This window comes from Corythoichthys intestinalis, chromosome 15 (assembly GCF_030265065.1).
Source record: "Corythoichthys intestinalis isolate RoL2023-P3 chromosome 15, ASM3026506v1, whole genome shotgun sequence".
Classification (NCBI taxonomy): domain Eukaryota; kingdom Metazoa; phylum Chordata; class Actinopteri; order Syngnathiformes; family Syngnathidae; genus Corythoichthys; species Corythoichthys intestinalis.
In genome coordinates this window covers 19297910-19314596 of record NC_080409.1, presented here as the reverse complement: position 1 = coordinate 19314596, position 16687 = coordinate 19297910, and the positions used below count along the sequence as shown (strand labels likewise).

The 16687-nt window shown below is 40.4% G+C and overlaps 1 protein-coding gene across 3 annotated transcripts in view; it reads left to right on the top strand.

The window, feature by feature from the left end:
- The first annotated feature begins 278 nt into the window (after positions 1-278).
- The window catches only part of kiz (kizuna centrosomal protein), an 89201-nt gene continuing 72792 nt past the window's right edge, over positions 279-16687 (top strand). For 2 of the 3 annotated variants that reach the window (XM_057858987.1, XM_057858988.1), the window contains exons 1-7: positions 279-358; positions 12198-12310; positions 12725-12790; positions 13202-13364; positions 14025-14087; positions 15292-15892; positions 16029-16218. In XM_057858987.1, coding sequence (XP_057714970.1) covers positions 299-358; positions 12198-12310; positions 12725-12790; positions 13202-13364; positions 14025-14087; positions 15292-15892; positions 16029-16218 — 1256 coding nt within the window. In that variant the 5' untranslated portion in view covers positions 279-298. The remainder of the gene's footprint in view (positions 359-12197; positions 12311-12724; positions 12791-13201; positions 13365-14024; positions 14088-15291; positions 15893-16028; positions 16219-16687) is intronic. The other variant, XM_057858989.1, reaches the window with a different exon arrangement.

Here is a 16687-nt window from a genome sequence, read left to right as displayed (position 1 = left end):
CTTTAGCGCGGGCAAAAGCCTGCCCTCATGGGCCATGACTGCATTCATTAGAGCCTGACCTGGATGATTATGTGTTATCTGATATGTCGCTTACTGGCTTGGCCCACTGAGCAGGGCCGGTGGCCTGCATTGGCCTGGGCCCATTACAATCCCTCTTTTTTTTTCTCTCACCCTCGATCACTTCGTCTCTCTGTTCGTGCTCCCTATGAATGTCTCCATTAGTCTGCCGATGTGTAAATTGTTTTCACCTGCACTGCAGGCAGATGGGGAGCAGTGTCTCTGTCGTGATTTCCTATGCATGAGCTGTCTAATCAGCCCAAGAGTAACCCGATTCCCTTGCTCCTTGCTGGAAAAAAAGGTGAGCTTGCGCGAGCATGCACACATACATAACCTCATCACTCACATTCTGCAATCAATATGCATGATGCACTGTGGGGATATTGGTGTGGCGGCGGTGGTGACAGGGTTCATTATATGAGTTCGCCTTACAACACTGTGATGGCTTAATACAGAAGAGAAAGCCTGCGCTAGAGCTGATCCTTGACTCTGCTGTTTCCATTTTCATTTCAAATTGAAAGATAATTTGACCTGGAAGACTAAAACCCACATAAGCGCAATGACATCCAGCAGCAGTGTCAACCGAGTGTGACCCTTGGAGGAGACGGGAGAGGATGTCCCTCACACAAACAAACAAAACACATCCTTATACGTTAATGTTGATGCTATGTGCCCTATGGGCCATTCTTTAAGGATGGATCAAAAGTGCCATCCAGGCCTTTTTGTTACTGGGAATGGTGCTCCTATAATGAGGTGTTTATCCTTGGTTACATGTGCCTGATGGAAAAATCAGATCGTGGGTGCAAAAGCATTGACACTGTGTTTTAAAGTCTCATTGGCAGAAAGAGACATACCAAAATTAGAACCTAAAGTTTTATGCTTTTTTTTTTTTCTTTTCCCATTTGAGGCAATGTTTTTATTCTTTAATATGGCTGGTTAATCGCAATTGTGTTTGATAGGGTTGAAGTCAGTACTAGGGTTTAGGGCAGCGTTTGGGTGTTGAAGCAGACACTATTAATTGCCAACTATTTTAGTGTCTGACGAACAATATTTCTGGAATTTCATATTTTTCTTTGATCAGCTAATGGGTAATAGTGGCAAATTATAATTTGAAATCAAAAATATTTTGGAAAATGTCTTGAAAACACACTAATAAATTGCCTAAAATATATGACGAGTGGAAAAAAACTCTTTTCAGATCACACTCGATAAAAGAAGTATCAGAACGTGTATGTACTCGAACGTGTCCCCTCATTAGATGCAAGTCTTTGTTTGAAACCGTATGTTTTCTCAAACAGTGTGAAACCTCTAAGACAGCATTCATGACTGACCTACGTATGTTCATTCCAATATAGAACCAGCGCAGCATTCCGCCACATCAAATTTCTGGATTCAATTCGATTGTTTAAAACTTTATTTATACATATTCTGTATGTATATATAAAATATATGAAATATATTATCATTACTTCTACAGTTACACTGATAAACAGCCCTATTGTTTTTTTTCTTAGCTAACAACCAAAAAAGCACTTATGAAACTATGCGTCAGCTTCAACCCATTCAACTGTGAGCTTTCTTTTCCCTGAAATTATAAAGGGGATTTGTTGCAGCTTTTCATCCACTCGATGGCACTTAACTAATTGCTTTCCTCTCATAGCCTAAAACGTCATTAGACATAGACACACGAATAAACTACAGTATAGGGACAACGAACACTCTGTCATGAAAATAAAACACTATGGCATTTTCTAGCCCTTTTTAAACTTGACCAAGCCTGGTGTTGAACACATACCACTAATAGCACTGCCTGTTTTAATTATTTTAATTTTTTTGTGTGAAAGTAAAATCATGTTTGAGCCAGCTACAAGTGCCTACTTTGAAAAGTAATTAAAATATGAAGCAAAATCTCTACCGCTAGAGTTAAAACAAGCGAGTATTAAAATAACACATCAAATATAAGGACAGTGATAAAAACCATATACTATAAAGTATTAACAGTCAGGCTCAAAAGTAACACTCGCGAAGGCAATGTTCACTTCAATAGCTGAAAAACATTTATTAAACGAATTCAATTTATTAAACTTATTCACTGAAAACATTTACAAAGTAGGTCATTTCTGTGAGTTTTTCTACTTAAAGTAAGAATTTTGCATTTGCAATAACACCCTAAAATGTCTCAATGCCTAATGTACGTGCTCATAAAAGCACTGCAATGAAAACCACATCCAAGAATAGTCCTGCTGAGACCATGAAGAGGTGAGCCAACTATTTCTTACATAAAAGGGCAAGAGAAAATTGAGGTTTAAAAAAAAAAAAAAAGCATGTAAACTGTTCATCAAATTATTAACTGCATATACAGTATATTGACTGGAGGATGTACCAGCCAGGATGATTCGGTAGAGATGTGTACTGAATATAAATTTAATTTCCTGTCTTATTTTTTATTCAGCTTATGACCTCTCTTAGGGCATATCAATGGCCATACATATGCAATCTCTGCCCTTTGGGATGAAACAAAGAAAATCTGTGTCCAAAACTACGAATAAGTACTGTATAGTATAATGTTGTCACAATTGATTACAGTAAAATTAAAAGAAATAATTGTAATTATAATTAAAATGCTCGTGAGTGTGTGTCAGCGTGTGTCTGCGCACGTACATGCACATTTAAACATGTATAAAGTATCAAAGTTGTTTTCACAACTTACTTTAGCTTCATTATTGGAGGGAGAAATTAGTCTGTTTTTAATGAACTTTCTGTAAAATACCGCATAGAGTAAATTGTTTTAGGTTCCACAATAAAAATTATCCAACTATGTGTTCAAAAATATCATTATGTTAATTGTCTGACAATACAATAGACACATACTTAGGTACTCAAGGATATACACGTTACTGAACTGTAAAAAAAAAAAAAAAAAAAATGCAATTAAAAGTTGGGGGAAAAGAATCACAATGAAATTTGAGCCTTACCAGTCATCTTGATCATTTGCTTTCTGCCTGAAAGAAGAAGACATGAATATTACACTATAGCTTGTTGTCGCTAGCAGGGTTTCCCTCCCACATCCTAAAAACGTGCATTGTAGGTTGATTGAAGACTTGACAGTTTTGAATTTGATTTTGGAATAGTTGTTTTTTTGTGCACTGGCATTTAGCTGGTTACCAGTTAAGACTGGAGACAACTAGGACTTGACTATAGATGTCTTCGAGTGACAGTGTCTAGTGGTTATGGCAGGAACACCCAATGATCTTTAACACAACTAGGTGGTAAATTTGTGGAGAATGAAACTTCACATTTGAGTCCATTCAAACATTCAGCATTTACACAAGTGTTGTCTATCCCAGATTACCTGCACAGATTGTTGACTCTGTCTTAGAGTGCCTACGGCACAATTTGAAGGGGGCAAAGGACGGTAATTTAAAGTAAGCTATGAGGGGGGTTAACTATTCGATTTGGTTCGTCTGGTTATGCTTTTTCTACATTTTGAATTAAATCAGATGTTAATGAAGTACAGACATCCGTCTAAATATTTCGTAGGATAACACATGGCAGACGGATATAAATGCAGTCTATAACACACTAATAATCGCATAAACATCTAAGCAAAGGAGTTAAACAACATTGAGCTCAGATGGAAAAACGCAACAACTGCTAGTCCAATTTTCTTCATAGCCTCCAAAGTGCCACCGTCCACTTCTCAACACCACCAACTAAAAGTCCTGCAACAATATCAATTGTGCATGCAGGAGGCAAACAAGGGGATTTATTTCACAACAAATAGCCTAAGAGAGAAACACTAAATCTGACAAATTGCAATAGAAACAGACAACAAAACCCCCCAACTCAACAGCTTAATAGTAATTTGAACCGAAATTGGTGAATTTGCTTGATTAGGCTTTGCACTTGAAGACGCTGTCTGATTCAGAATTACAACAAGGAACAGAAAATGACACACCTCTATGCTTAAAATGCAACATTAGACAGCTGTCAATGGTGAACTTTGATAATGTGAAATGAGATGACACCATGATTCTGAAACCATGCACGCTAATATTCTGTATCTGATAGAAAGGGAAGCTTATCAAATGAATTATTTGATGGTTGGTATTTAGACCAGTCAGTATGACGTCTAAAGCTGAGGTGAGGTGGCACTTCACAATGAAAATCATTAAAGCGCAAGACCTTGATCAAGTGCGAGAATCTTGTTTCGTAACAATCATAACATTCCGGTAGCTTAATTTTTTCTGATGTGTAAGAGTGGAGAAAAACCTAAAAAATAGCCAATATTTGCTTTGCTTTACATTGCGTGGAGTGACTGATGTTTGTTACACAACGCTGTGCTTGCAAGCGGTGTCATTTTCTGTGTTTAAACATTGTTTTCTCTTTTATCATAGTTCTAAGAAATTAATGATTTGCCTATTTAATTCTTAAAGCAACCATCTTTCACATAAAGATCAGATATATTAGGTATTTTGTTTTAATGCGTAATTCCAGTGGTCAACTGAAAAAAAATATACATACTTCCCGGTGGAATATTGTACAGTTCCTTTTCCTTCCTCCAGTTTCCTTCATCGATGCCTCGTCATGACTCTGCCCTCTGCTGAACAAAAAGGAGGATACAGTGGTACCTCGACATATGATCGCTTCGACACACGAACTTTTCGACATCCACGTAAAATTAGACTCACCATTTTTTTCTACATACGACATGCTCTAAATACGACGAGCTATCACAGCACCGCAGTTTGTTTGTTTTCCTGCAAGACGAACGCATGGCAGATTTTCTTGTGAGAGAAATCAACATGGGTTCTAACAATGTTAGTGCAGGTGGTGAAAAAAAAAAAAGGTGATGCTTACCGTTACCATTGACATGAAGATAGATAGGATAGAAAATATGAGCGTGGGGGTGCGCATCCGTGATATGGCTCGCTCAACAATACAGACGTAGATGGTCTATGACGGTCCTCCTACGTTCGCCAGTCTTTATAAGTTAAGGTGGTAATTATTTATTTATTAATTATTGTGGTAACATCGCCAAAGAAATCGCCAGCTTCGTCAGCTTTCTAATCATTTATTCCATCAACTTGTGTCTAGAGTCCCCCACAGCAAGTAAACAAGGTGAAAGTGAAACTAAAAAGGCTCACTCTATCAAGTCAGCCACGCGATGCATTCAGGTAAACCACACAAACACATTTGCCACCAGGAACCAGGTTTATTACATTATTACAGGTATTATTATTGCTATTATGTTATTATTCCGATTTTTATTCATAATGTATTTCTTTTGCTCTTTGTAATTGATATTTGCAATAGGAACATCAATATTTATTGAGAATTTAGTGTAGGTTTTTAGGCTGTGGAACTAATTAATGGAATTACATTGTATTGTTATGGGAAAATCCTACTCGACATACGACCATTTCCACTTACAAACAATGTCCTGGAACGAATTAACTTCGTATGTTGAGGTACCACTGTATATGGCTTCTTGCATGAGCTTTTGTAAAGTTTTTTATTCTTAACTTTTATACTACCAATGTAACAAAAAAACATTAAGATGCAATTTCTCTTGATAAACCATACGTTTTTTAGGTTAACCACCGGAGGTACTTAACAAAGTATTTATATGCCCCCTCACCCCCATACAAAAAACTTACCGATTAACAATTTCTTTTATGTTGTTGTAAAAAGTCTGGAAGTATGTACTACGTTCTTGTTTGTTATTGTAATCGTTTTTAATTTTTTTAAATGATCTCTTGGTGTGATGTAAATGAATCCTTGAAATTTTAAACAAATACCAAGATAGGCCTATAAAACCATGTTCAAACATAAGGGTGTTCATATGTGTACTTGGCACCAGGACACTCTAGGCCGCAGTTCGATGATCGACTTTGCAATCGTATCATCGGACTTGCGGCCGCATGTTTTGGACACTCGGGTGAAGAGAGGGCCGGAGCTGTCAACTGATCACCACCTGGTGGTGTGTTAGCTCTGATGGCGGGGGAATATGCTGGCCAGACCTGGCAGGCCCAAACGTATTGTGAGTGTCTGCTGGGAACGTCTGGCAGAATCCCCTGTCAGAAAGAACTTTAACACCCACCTCCGGCAGAACTTCTCCCTTGTCCCAGGGGAGGTGGGGGACATTGAGTCTGAATGAGCCATGTTCCGCACCTCCATTGTTGAGGCGGCCGATCGGACTTGTGGCCGTAAGGTAGTTGGTGCCTGTCGTGGCGGCAATCCCCGAACCCGCAGGTGGACACCAGCGGTAAGGGATGCCGTCAAGCTGAAGAAGGAAGCCTACCGGGCCTTTTTGGCCTGTGGGACTCTGGAGGCAGCTGACAGGTACCGGCTGGCCAAGCGGACTGCAGCTTCGGCGGTCGCCGAGGCAAAAACTCGGACATGGGAGGAGTTTGGCGAGGCCATGGAAAACGACTTTCGGACGGCTTCGAGGAAATTCTGGTCCACCATCCGGCGTCTGAGGAGAGGAAAGCAGTGCACCATTAACACTGTGTATAGTGAAGATGGGGTACTGCTGACCTCGACTCGGGACGTCGTGAGTCGGTGGGGAGAATACTTCGAAGACCTCCTCAATCCCACCGACACGCCTCCCTTGGAGGGAGCAGAGTCTGGGGACTCCGAGGTGGGCTCTCCAATCTCTGGGGTTGAAGTCATTGAAGTTGTTGGAAAGCTCCTCGGTGGCAAGGCCCCGGGGGTCAATGAGATCCGCCCGGAGTTCCTAAAGGCTCTGGATGTTGTGGGGCTGTCATGGCTGACACGCCTCTACAACATCGCGTGGACATCCCATGACACGCCTCTACAACATCGCGTGGACATCGGGGACAGTGCCTCTGGATTGGCAGACCGGGGTGGTGGTGTGTTCCAATTATAGAGGGATCACACTCCTCAGCCTCCCCGGTAAAGTCTATTCAGGGATGCTGGAGAGGAGGGTCCGTCAGGAAGTCGAATCTCGGATTCAGGAGGAGCAGTGTGGTTTTCGTCCCGGCCGTGGAACAGTGGACCAGCTCTACACCCTCGGCAGGGTCCTGGAGGGTGCATGGGAGTTCGCCCAACCAGTCTACATGTGTTTTGTGGATTTGGAGAAGGCGTTCGACCGTTTGCCTAGGGGAGTCCTGTGGAGGGTGCTCCGGGAGTACGGGGTACCGAGCCCCTTGGTAAGGGCTGTTCGGTCCCTGTACGACCGGTGTCAGAGTCTGGTCCTAATTGCTGGCAGTAAGTCGAATTCGTTCCCAGTGAGGATTGGACTCCGCCAAGGCTGCCCTTTGTCACCGATTCTGTTCATAATTTTTATGGACAGAATTTCTAGGCGCAGCTGAAGCGTTGAAGGTGTCCGGTTTGGTGGCCTCATGATGTGGTGCTGCTGGCTTCATCAAGCCGTGACCTCCAACTCTCACTGGGGCGGTTCGCAGCCGAGTGTGAAGCGGTTGGGATGAAGATCAGCACCTCCAAATCCGAGACCATGGTCCTCAGCCGGAAAAGGGTGGCATGCCCTCTCCAGGTCGGGGATGAGATCCTGCCTCAAGTGGAGGAGTTCAAGTATCTTGAGGTCTTGTTCACTAATGATGGTAGGAGGGAGCGGGAGATTGACAGGCGGATCGGTGCAGCGTCTGCAGTGATGCGGACTCTGCACCGGTCCGTTGTGGTGAGGAAGGAGCTGAGCCAAAAGGCGAAGCTCTCAATTTACCGGTCGATCTACGTTCCTACCCTCACCTATGGTCACGAGCTGTGGGTCGTGACCGAAAGAACAAGATCCCGGATACAAGCGTCTGAAATGAGTTTCCTCCGCAGGGTGTCGGGGCTCTCCCTTAGAGATAGGGTGAGAAGCCCGGTCATCCGGGAGGGGCTTGGTGTCGAGCCGCTACTCCTCCGCGTTGAGAGGAGCCAGTTGAGGTGGCTCGGGCATCTGGTTCGGATGCCTCCTGGAAGCCTCCCTGGAGAGGTGTTCCGGGCATGTCCCACCGGCGGGAGGCCCCGGGGTCGACCCAGGATACGCTGGAGAGACTATGTCGCTTGGCTGGCCTGGGAACGCCTTGGAATCCCGCCGGAAGAGCTGGCTGAAGTGGTTGGGGAGAGGGAAGTCTGGGCTTCCCTGCTAAAGCTGCTGCCCCCGCGACCCGACCCCGGACTGAGCGGAAGATAATAATAATAATAATAACATAATAATAATAATAATAATAATAATAATAATAATAAGAGATGGCCTATAAAAAGTTAGGTTTATTTCTTTTTCATTCAAACTTTAATATTTCAGGACAATTTGCACACGGATTCGCAAGGTGCTTAATTGTGATGAAGATAGAGTACGTGGCATATACACAGAAAATACCTCTAACTGATACAACTATCAGTGAATCATTCTAAAATAAATGATATTCATGTCTTTTTTTTTTAATTGAACAATACATAATACACAATAATAACACGTTCACACAATATATGTACATTATTAACATTTTTACCTCTCATATTAAGACAGAGAAAAACAAATACATTGGGGCAAATAAGTATGTAGTCAACCACTAATTGAGCAAGTTTTCCCACTTGAAAATATTAGAGAGGCCTGTAATTGTCAACGTGGGTAAACCTCAACCATGAGAGACGGAATGTGGAAAAAAAAAGAAAATCACATTGTTTGATTTTTAAAGGATTTATTTCCAAATTAGAGTGGAAAATAAGTATTTGGTCAATACCAAAAGTTCATCTCAATACTTTGTTATATACCCTTTGTTGGCAATAACGGAGGCCAAATGTTTTCTGTAACGCTTCACAAGCTTTTCACACGCTGTTGCTGGTATTTTGGCCCATTCCTCCATGCAGATCTCCTCTAGAGCAGTGATGTTTTGGGGCTGTCGTTGGGCAACACGGACTTTCAACTCCCTCCACAGATTTTCTACGGGGTTGAGATATGGAGACTGGCTAGGCCACTCTAGGACCTTGAAATGCTTCTTACGAAGCCACTCCTTTGTTGCCCTGGCTGTGTGTTTGGGATCATTGTCATGCTGAAAGACCCAGCCACGTCTCATCTTCAATGCCCTTGCTGATGGAAGGAGATTTTCACTCAAAATCTCTCGATACATGGCCCCATTCATTCTTTCCTTTGCACAGATCAGTCGTCCTGGTCCCTTTGCAGTAAAACAGCCCCAAAGCATGATGTTTCCACCCCCATGCTTCACAGTGGGTATGGTGTTCTTCGGATGCAATTCAGTATTCTTTCTCCTCCAAACACGAGAACCTGTGTTTCTACCAAAAAGTTCTATTTTGGTTTCATCTGACCATAACACATTCTCCCAGTCCTCTTCTGGATCATCCAAATGCTCTCTAGCGAACCGCAGACGGGCCTGGACGTGTACTTTCTTCAGCAGGGGGACACGTCTGGCAGTGCAGGATTTGAGTCCCTGGCGGCGCATTGTGTTACTGATAGTAGCCTTTGTTAGTGTGGTCATAGCTCTCTGTAGGTCAGTTACTAGGTCCCCCCGTGTGGTTCTGGGATTTTTGCTCACCGTTCTTGTTATCATTTTGACGCCACGGGATGAGATCTTGCATGGAGCCCCAGGTAGAGGGAGATTATCAGTGGTCTTGTATGTCTTCCATTTTTCTAATAATTGCTCCCACAGTTGATTTCTTTACACCAAGCGTTTTACCTATTGCAGATTCAGTCTTCCCAGCCTGGTGCAGGTCTACAATTTTGTCTCTGGTGTCATTCGACAGCTCTTTGGTCTTGGCCATAGTGGAATTTGGAGTGTGGCTGACTGACTGTGGACAGGTGTCTTTTATACCGATAATGAGTTAAGACAGGTGCCATTAATACAGGCAACGAGTGGAGCCTCGTTAGACCTCGTTAGAAGAAGTTAGACCTCTTTGACAGCCAGAAATCTTGCTTGTTTGTACGTGACCAAATACTTATTTCCCACTCTAATTTGGAAATAAATTCTCTAAAAATCAAACAATGTGATTTTCTGTTTTTTTTCTCCACATTGTCTCTAATGGTTGAGGTTTACCCGTGTTGACAATTACAGGCCTCTCTAATCTTTTCAAGTAGGAGAACTCGCACAATTGGTGGTTGACTAAATACTTATTTGCCCCACTGTAAATAAACTAAAATATCAAAATATAATATAAAGTAAGATAAATAAATTTAAGTATTCCTGTTATTTGCTAAATAATTTTGCATGAGGTTCAAGTGTATATTTGCAGTTTTGGTTATCCTATTTAGTGATGTGAAATATAAGTCAACTTCAATCAGTAATAATTTAAAACTCGTCTTTGCGTTTTGAATTTTAGATTTGTGAATTTGAAATATTTCCATGAATATAAAAAGATTCAATAGTGTAAATATTTTTTTGTCTTTAGATTCAAATACAGTGATAATTGTTTTTGTTTGGTTTTACAGTGCTTATGATATATTTTTGAAGTTCAGTCCAAAATTATGCACTAATGGGACAACCATTGAACAAATGAGTCACATTTTCAGATTCAGTCTTACAAAATAAACAAATTTTGTCAACATCCTTAAAACGAGCCATGTATACCTTGGTAGGGTATATATTATGCAAAATCTTCAAATTTAACTCCCTTCCTTTTTTTGAAACACGGAACAAGCCACGCCTCTCTCCATTTAATATTATCAAATTGCGCATTCCAAAAGAATTTCCCACAAGGTACAATTTTGCTAGTTTTATATAAAAGGATTCCAATATCTGTTTATTAGCACATTTCCTGCTTAGATCTATTTCATTTAAGTAGAGGATATTCGTGGTAACAGATTGTTTATTCTGTTCTTTATAATCTGTGATTGATTCTAACATCCACCGGGGATGGAATTAATTACAGAATGAAATCCCTTAAATTTAATGGGAAATAATTTTTCTGTCCGAAATTCTTCATAAGAAAGAAGCTGTCCACCACCCTAAAATAATTCTTTCAAGTAACTGGAAACTGCAATTTCTGGAGAAATTAAGATGGGGCTTTGCTTTTGAAAATACCGATCCATCATGTCACTTCCTGTTGATTTGGGAACGTTTCTGGGACACTTCCTTTTGATATAAGGTCACTTCCTGTTGATTTGGGGACGTTTCGGGGACATGTCCTGTTGATATCGGGTAACTTCCTGATTATTTGGGGACATTTCGAGGACACATCCTGTTGATATCAGGTCACCTTCTGTTGATTTGGGGACATTACAGGAACACGTCCTGTTGCATGGCTGTCAATTGCATCAACTTACATGGGCACCAGTTGAATGTCAATGGGCAGTAATGTTAAGTTTTAATCAAATATCACAACCACACAGGATTTTCTGCCATTGAAAATGAATGGGAAATTTGGACGTATATGGCTTTCAACGACATCGACTTACATGGGCCCCAGTTCAATGTCAATGGGCTGTAATGGTCAGCAGTCAAAAATCACAAGTCCACCTATGTTTTCCTGCCATTGAAAATGAAGGGAAAATGTTTGCCATAAGGAATTAATTGAATGACGAACATGGATGGCAACGTCAATGACATACCATTAGAAATGAATTGGCACGTTTTTGGCTAATTTTGCGGAGACTATGCATTTCTTCCAAATTCTGTGTAAAAATTTTATGCCCCTTACCGACCTGGAATTATTTAGATGTAAATTCTGTGATTTGGTAAGAAAAATTGCAGGATAGTAGTGTTTTGATTTTTTAATTTTCAAAAACCCGCGTTTACGGGCGAAGGGAAAATTTGGGGTGGTTGTCCGAAAAATTCCCTGTATCGCGCGAAAATTTCGGTCATTTTTATAATTGAATGGTGACGGTCGGTCAAATGGTTTGAGAGGAGTCTTGAACGTTTGGGCTGTGCTGCACGCCGAAGAAACGCCATTCAAAAAAAAGAAATTTTCCCAAATGTGCCTTTGCGACGCAAAGCCCCATACAAATGATATTTTTCTGAATCCAGTTTTGTATGAAGAGTGTTTTGTTCCTTTATGTTATATACTCATTATTCCAAATAATAGATTTGCGTACTAATATGTCTCTACCTTGTACCTTGTTCCTGTGACTAGCATCATGTGATCATGTTTATGATCAAGGGTTGCTGGGAAGTGGTGCTCATGGCAACCATTGTAAATATTCACATCTCTCCTCTTGCTAGTCGGGGCTCTACCTCAGCTCAGCCACAAAGCAGGAGAAAATGGCCATCATCTCTGGCGCCGAGGAAAAGTATTTAGAAAGAATGACCTCCATTCAACAGAGCATTCATCAACGGTAAGCTGGCTTTGGCACTTCATTTCATTTTTTTTCACGACATCAATTGTTTGCCTGGGACAAGTTTGCTAGCCACCAGCTAGCAGCAAAGCTATTCAGGCACGCTCAAACTGACATGCAATAATATACGATGTCCACATTTATGGACTTTATTTAAAATAGTTATAAAGCGTGACATTTAACTTTAGCAGTTGTGGTTAGAACCGTTCTATGTTGAATCAAGGATGTTTCTCCAAATCTTAAAGCGCACGCGCAGCACGACGTTGTCGATTTGGTGTAATACGAGTCATTTTTTAATATTTCGTCTCACAAATTACGCAGATTGTCTATTTATGGTGTAAAAGATGGGGACCGTGTCCTCCTTTGACGCTTTCTTTCTGCGTGTGTATGGGGTGCGTGCGTGCGTGTTTGCAGAGAGAAACAGAGGCTACAGTTGGAAAATGAGCTGTTTACATGCACCAGACCCAACAAACGAACGATGTAAGATAAGTGTGTTTTGAAGTATTATGGCAATTTTCAATATAAATCGGGAGGATTTTTTCTAAGCATGTATCGTCCTAGTATGGAAATATATTTTATTTTATTTATTTATGTATGTATGTATGTATGTATGTATGTATTTTATAGGGACAGTACACATTGATGGACATGTCTGAAATTCATAATCAGCGGCATTAAACTGTTCAGTAGTAAACTGTTACAATAGTAAAGTGATTCTATGAATAGTAAGACGCTACTGTAAAGACTGGTTGAAAATAACATTTGAATATAGAACATCTTGTGCTTAACCTTTTTTTCTTTTTTTATTTCCCATTTTAAGCCTTGCACTTATTTTTTACAAGAATCCTTGATAATAATTTCTTTGGAATAATAGCTCTCCCGTGCCTTCAGCTCTCAGATAAAAGGTTCCAAACTGCACGGTTATCTCAAGCAAATCTGTGTCAGGGAGGCACAAGCGAAAATGAGAAACCTTGAGCTTTTGAGAGATGTGGAGTGTCTTCAAATTAGCATTCAACAATACAGGCCTAACCTTTTTGCTTTGCAACAACAAAAGGTAATCTCACCCTCACACACCAACACACGCACCACATACACACGTTTTTTTTTTTTTTTTTTAAATTGAGCTCCAGATTATTCCATTCTTTAATATTAAACATTTGCATGTTTTAAGGCTATACAGTAAGAAATTAAATTATTACTATTGATACTTAATTTTTTCAAAGATGCCATATTCCTTACTCATGTTCACAACATAATAGCAATTTTACACACAATAGCCTTCGTGTCCTTTTAACAAGGAGTTGTAAAATTTGCACCATTATTTGCAAGAGCAATGTGATAGTAAACACTCGAAATGTGCAATTTATCACAACAACCAAATGAACAAGCGGGGGAAACAATGAGCCAGTCAGATTATCGCTTAAAACTCAACGACAGTGCTTGACAATTTAATATCAAATTAACAAAATTGGCTAATTATGACTCACAGAGTTAATTGGCCAATATACGGACTGAAGTGCTCCAGAGGTTTAGTCCTTCTCTCCCCCTCAAGCAGTTAGTTTATTTCCTCTTGATGTTTTATGAGCACTGCATTTGTTATTTGGTATGCTCTTTGTTTATTTAGCATATTACTGAAACTCATTGTTATAACTGACTATTGAGTGGTTTTTATTCCGGAGTTGACCCTATCTCAGTATTTGTCTACCTTTTGCAGGCGGAATTTTCAAATAAAATTGAAAAATTTATGGAACAAACGAAGACAATGGAAAATTTAAAGGTAGAAATCCTTTTTCAACATTTTATTCTCACTAATCTTGGGATTGATGCAATTTAATAGTAAAAGAAAAATGTAACTCTGTAATGTAATTCTTTTATCAAGTACATATTGTCATTTTTAGTGTTTACAAGGTTCCTCTAATTTCCCCTCGTTATCCTGCTTTTTTGTTTTATTTTTAGTTTTATAGCAAAAATCGTTTAACATGGGGTAAATCTACCACATTTCAACTGTGCGACTATAGTAGCATACGTATCTAATCCTAGCTAGCATCTGTACATGCGGGTGTAGTTCAAGCCCGTAGCTGCTTTCTCCTTTCACTTAAAGCAGTTAAAGCTCTTTTAGATGAAATGTCTAAGACATCTCGTAATAACGTGGAGCATGCTGTCTAGAGCAGTCACTTGTAACTGTGCAAACCCACCCCTCCTCAGCCTGTCGATATTGTAATGAGCAAAATGGTACCGTTCCTCCATTATGCATACAAGCCATTGGCTGGCAGTGTGCATGTCCCTCAGGCTGCAGCATTCATTAAGGGAAGCTTACCGGGCTGAAAGCTGGAGACAGATGATAACGGGATATGATTTTCATATTTAATACTTTCCTTGGAAGAGCACACGCGTGCTGCAGATTGATAGAAGAATCAATTGCTACTTTAGTGAGACACTTTCTACTTTGCCCTGCAGCTACCGATGGAATCACTCAGCCAAGAAATTAACTTTTCCTCTTTTTTATACTTACTTTGTGGATCTGCTGGGTGGGCTGCATGGTTTACAGTGAATGTTATTAAGCAGCTAACTGTTTGGTATTTAAGACGCTTATCAGAAAAGAAACAGAAGCTATGTTTTTTTTTTTTTTTTTTTGTTATTGTGTTTGGAGGGAGGGTTTTCGCCTCCCACACTCCCCCCTTGGTGACATTGACATGAATCAAAACTTGTGTAAAGGATTTATAATACGATTAAAAGTTAAAACATTGATCCTGAGACATTCTTTTGAGAGATGTAGTAGACAGAATTCTGACCTTGGCCCAAACACACGACGCTCAATCAAATTATAAAGTGGATATTTAGCATACTTGAGATGAAAAACTCTCACCATAGACTTCACTAACTGGAGTGAATTTATTTTTCAACTGTTCATGTTTTATCTGGAAAAATATACATGTAATATGATATCGGTGATGAATAAAGATTTTCATTCATATTTGCAGCGGAAATCTGTCCAAAGCAATTGCGAAGACAACTCCTCTCACAAAGCAGATGATTTCACGGATGCACATGCGGTCATCTCACTTGGCCGCCAAACCTCCAGAGGTTCCCACAATGCAACTGGTATCACAAGTGCACTCTCAGACCAAGCTTTGCACAGTTCACCCAATCGTAGCTTGTCCACATGCAAACAACTACCAAGTGGCCCTTTGACAGACATCACAGTTGTCAGAGAGGATGCCAGCGCCAACCGAGCACATTTATCAGATGACATTTCAGATTCAAACAATTCTCCTGACGGTCCTAATTCGACTGACAAACACGGAAAAAGGTTGGCAATGCTTCAATTTTCTGAAGCTGCAGAACAGTTTTTTGAACATGGTGATGAACAAGAACCTGAACCTCAGATGACCTTTAATAGTCCAAAGAGGAATCTATCTCAAGGTAGCAGCAATGACCCAATAGGGCTCCAGAATCCCTCTGCTGCACACGTTAACGGCAAAGAGATTGCTCCACAGACACCCTCAATGGAAAATCCTGGGAGAGGTTTCAGTTGCTTGATGCCTCAAACATCATTTGCAAGAAAATCTGAAGATCGCTCAGGTTTGAAAATGTGCTTTTCTTTTATCATGTGTACTTAGTTTGGGGTAGTTCCTACTCGAGTTTGAATGTTTTTTAAATTTAATTGTGAAGATTTGAAATTGAACTTGTTTTAACATTCCTCTTTCCTTCTATTCAGGCAGATCTGGAAGTTTCAACTCTAGTTTTGATGAGCAGTTGTCGGAGAGCAGTGAGAGTCACCTGTCCATTTCTATTACACAATCCGATTCAGGAGATGATGAGCTGGAGGATGAAGCAACTGCTAGGAATAACGGATCTGAAGGAATATGGCACAGTGCTTTTTCAACAGCTAAGGAAACACCTCAGTTGTATGTACCATTTGGTCTTGTGACATTTTTGAAAATTCATAAAAATATTTATTGTGTACTGTATTCTAGCATAATTCAGTACAGTATTATTATTATGCCCCAAAAATGCCTGAATATTACAGCGGGCTGTTGATGAGAGGAGCATACAATTTCATCTTAGCCAGTCAAAGAGGATTGTGGGAGTCATGGTAGATAGTCAGCCATGCACTGTGTAGCTCAGCATCAGCGGTGGCAGTGACGCATCTTACAGAGAGACCTCGGGACCCGCCACCAACCATATTGGCGTAATCCATGATAATGCTGTAACAGAGCAATTTTCTGCTTGAGAGACCTTAGGAACTCCCCAGTGGATGAGGAAATTTGTGGCACCACAGAGTGTTCTGGAGGGTTGGTATGAGGCCAGCACTTAGAGCCGCAAATCCTTACCGTGTTTATGGCCTCTAGTTGAATGATCAACTCAAAACCACAT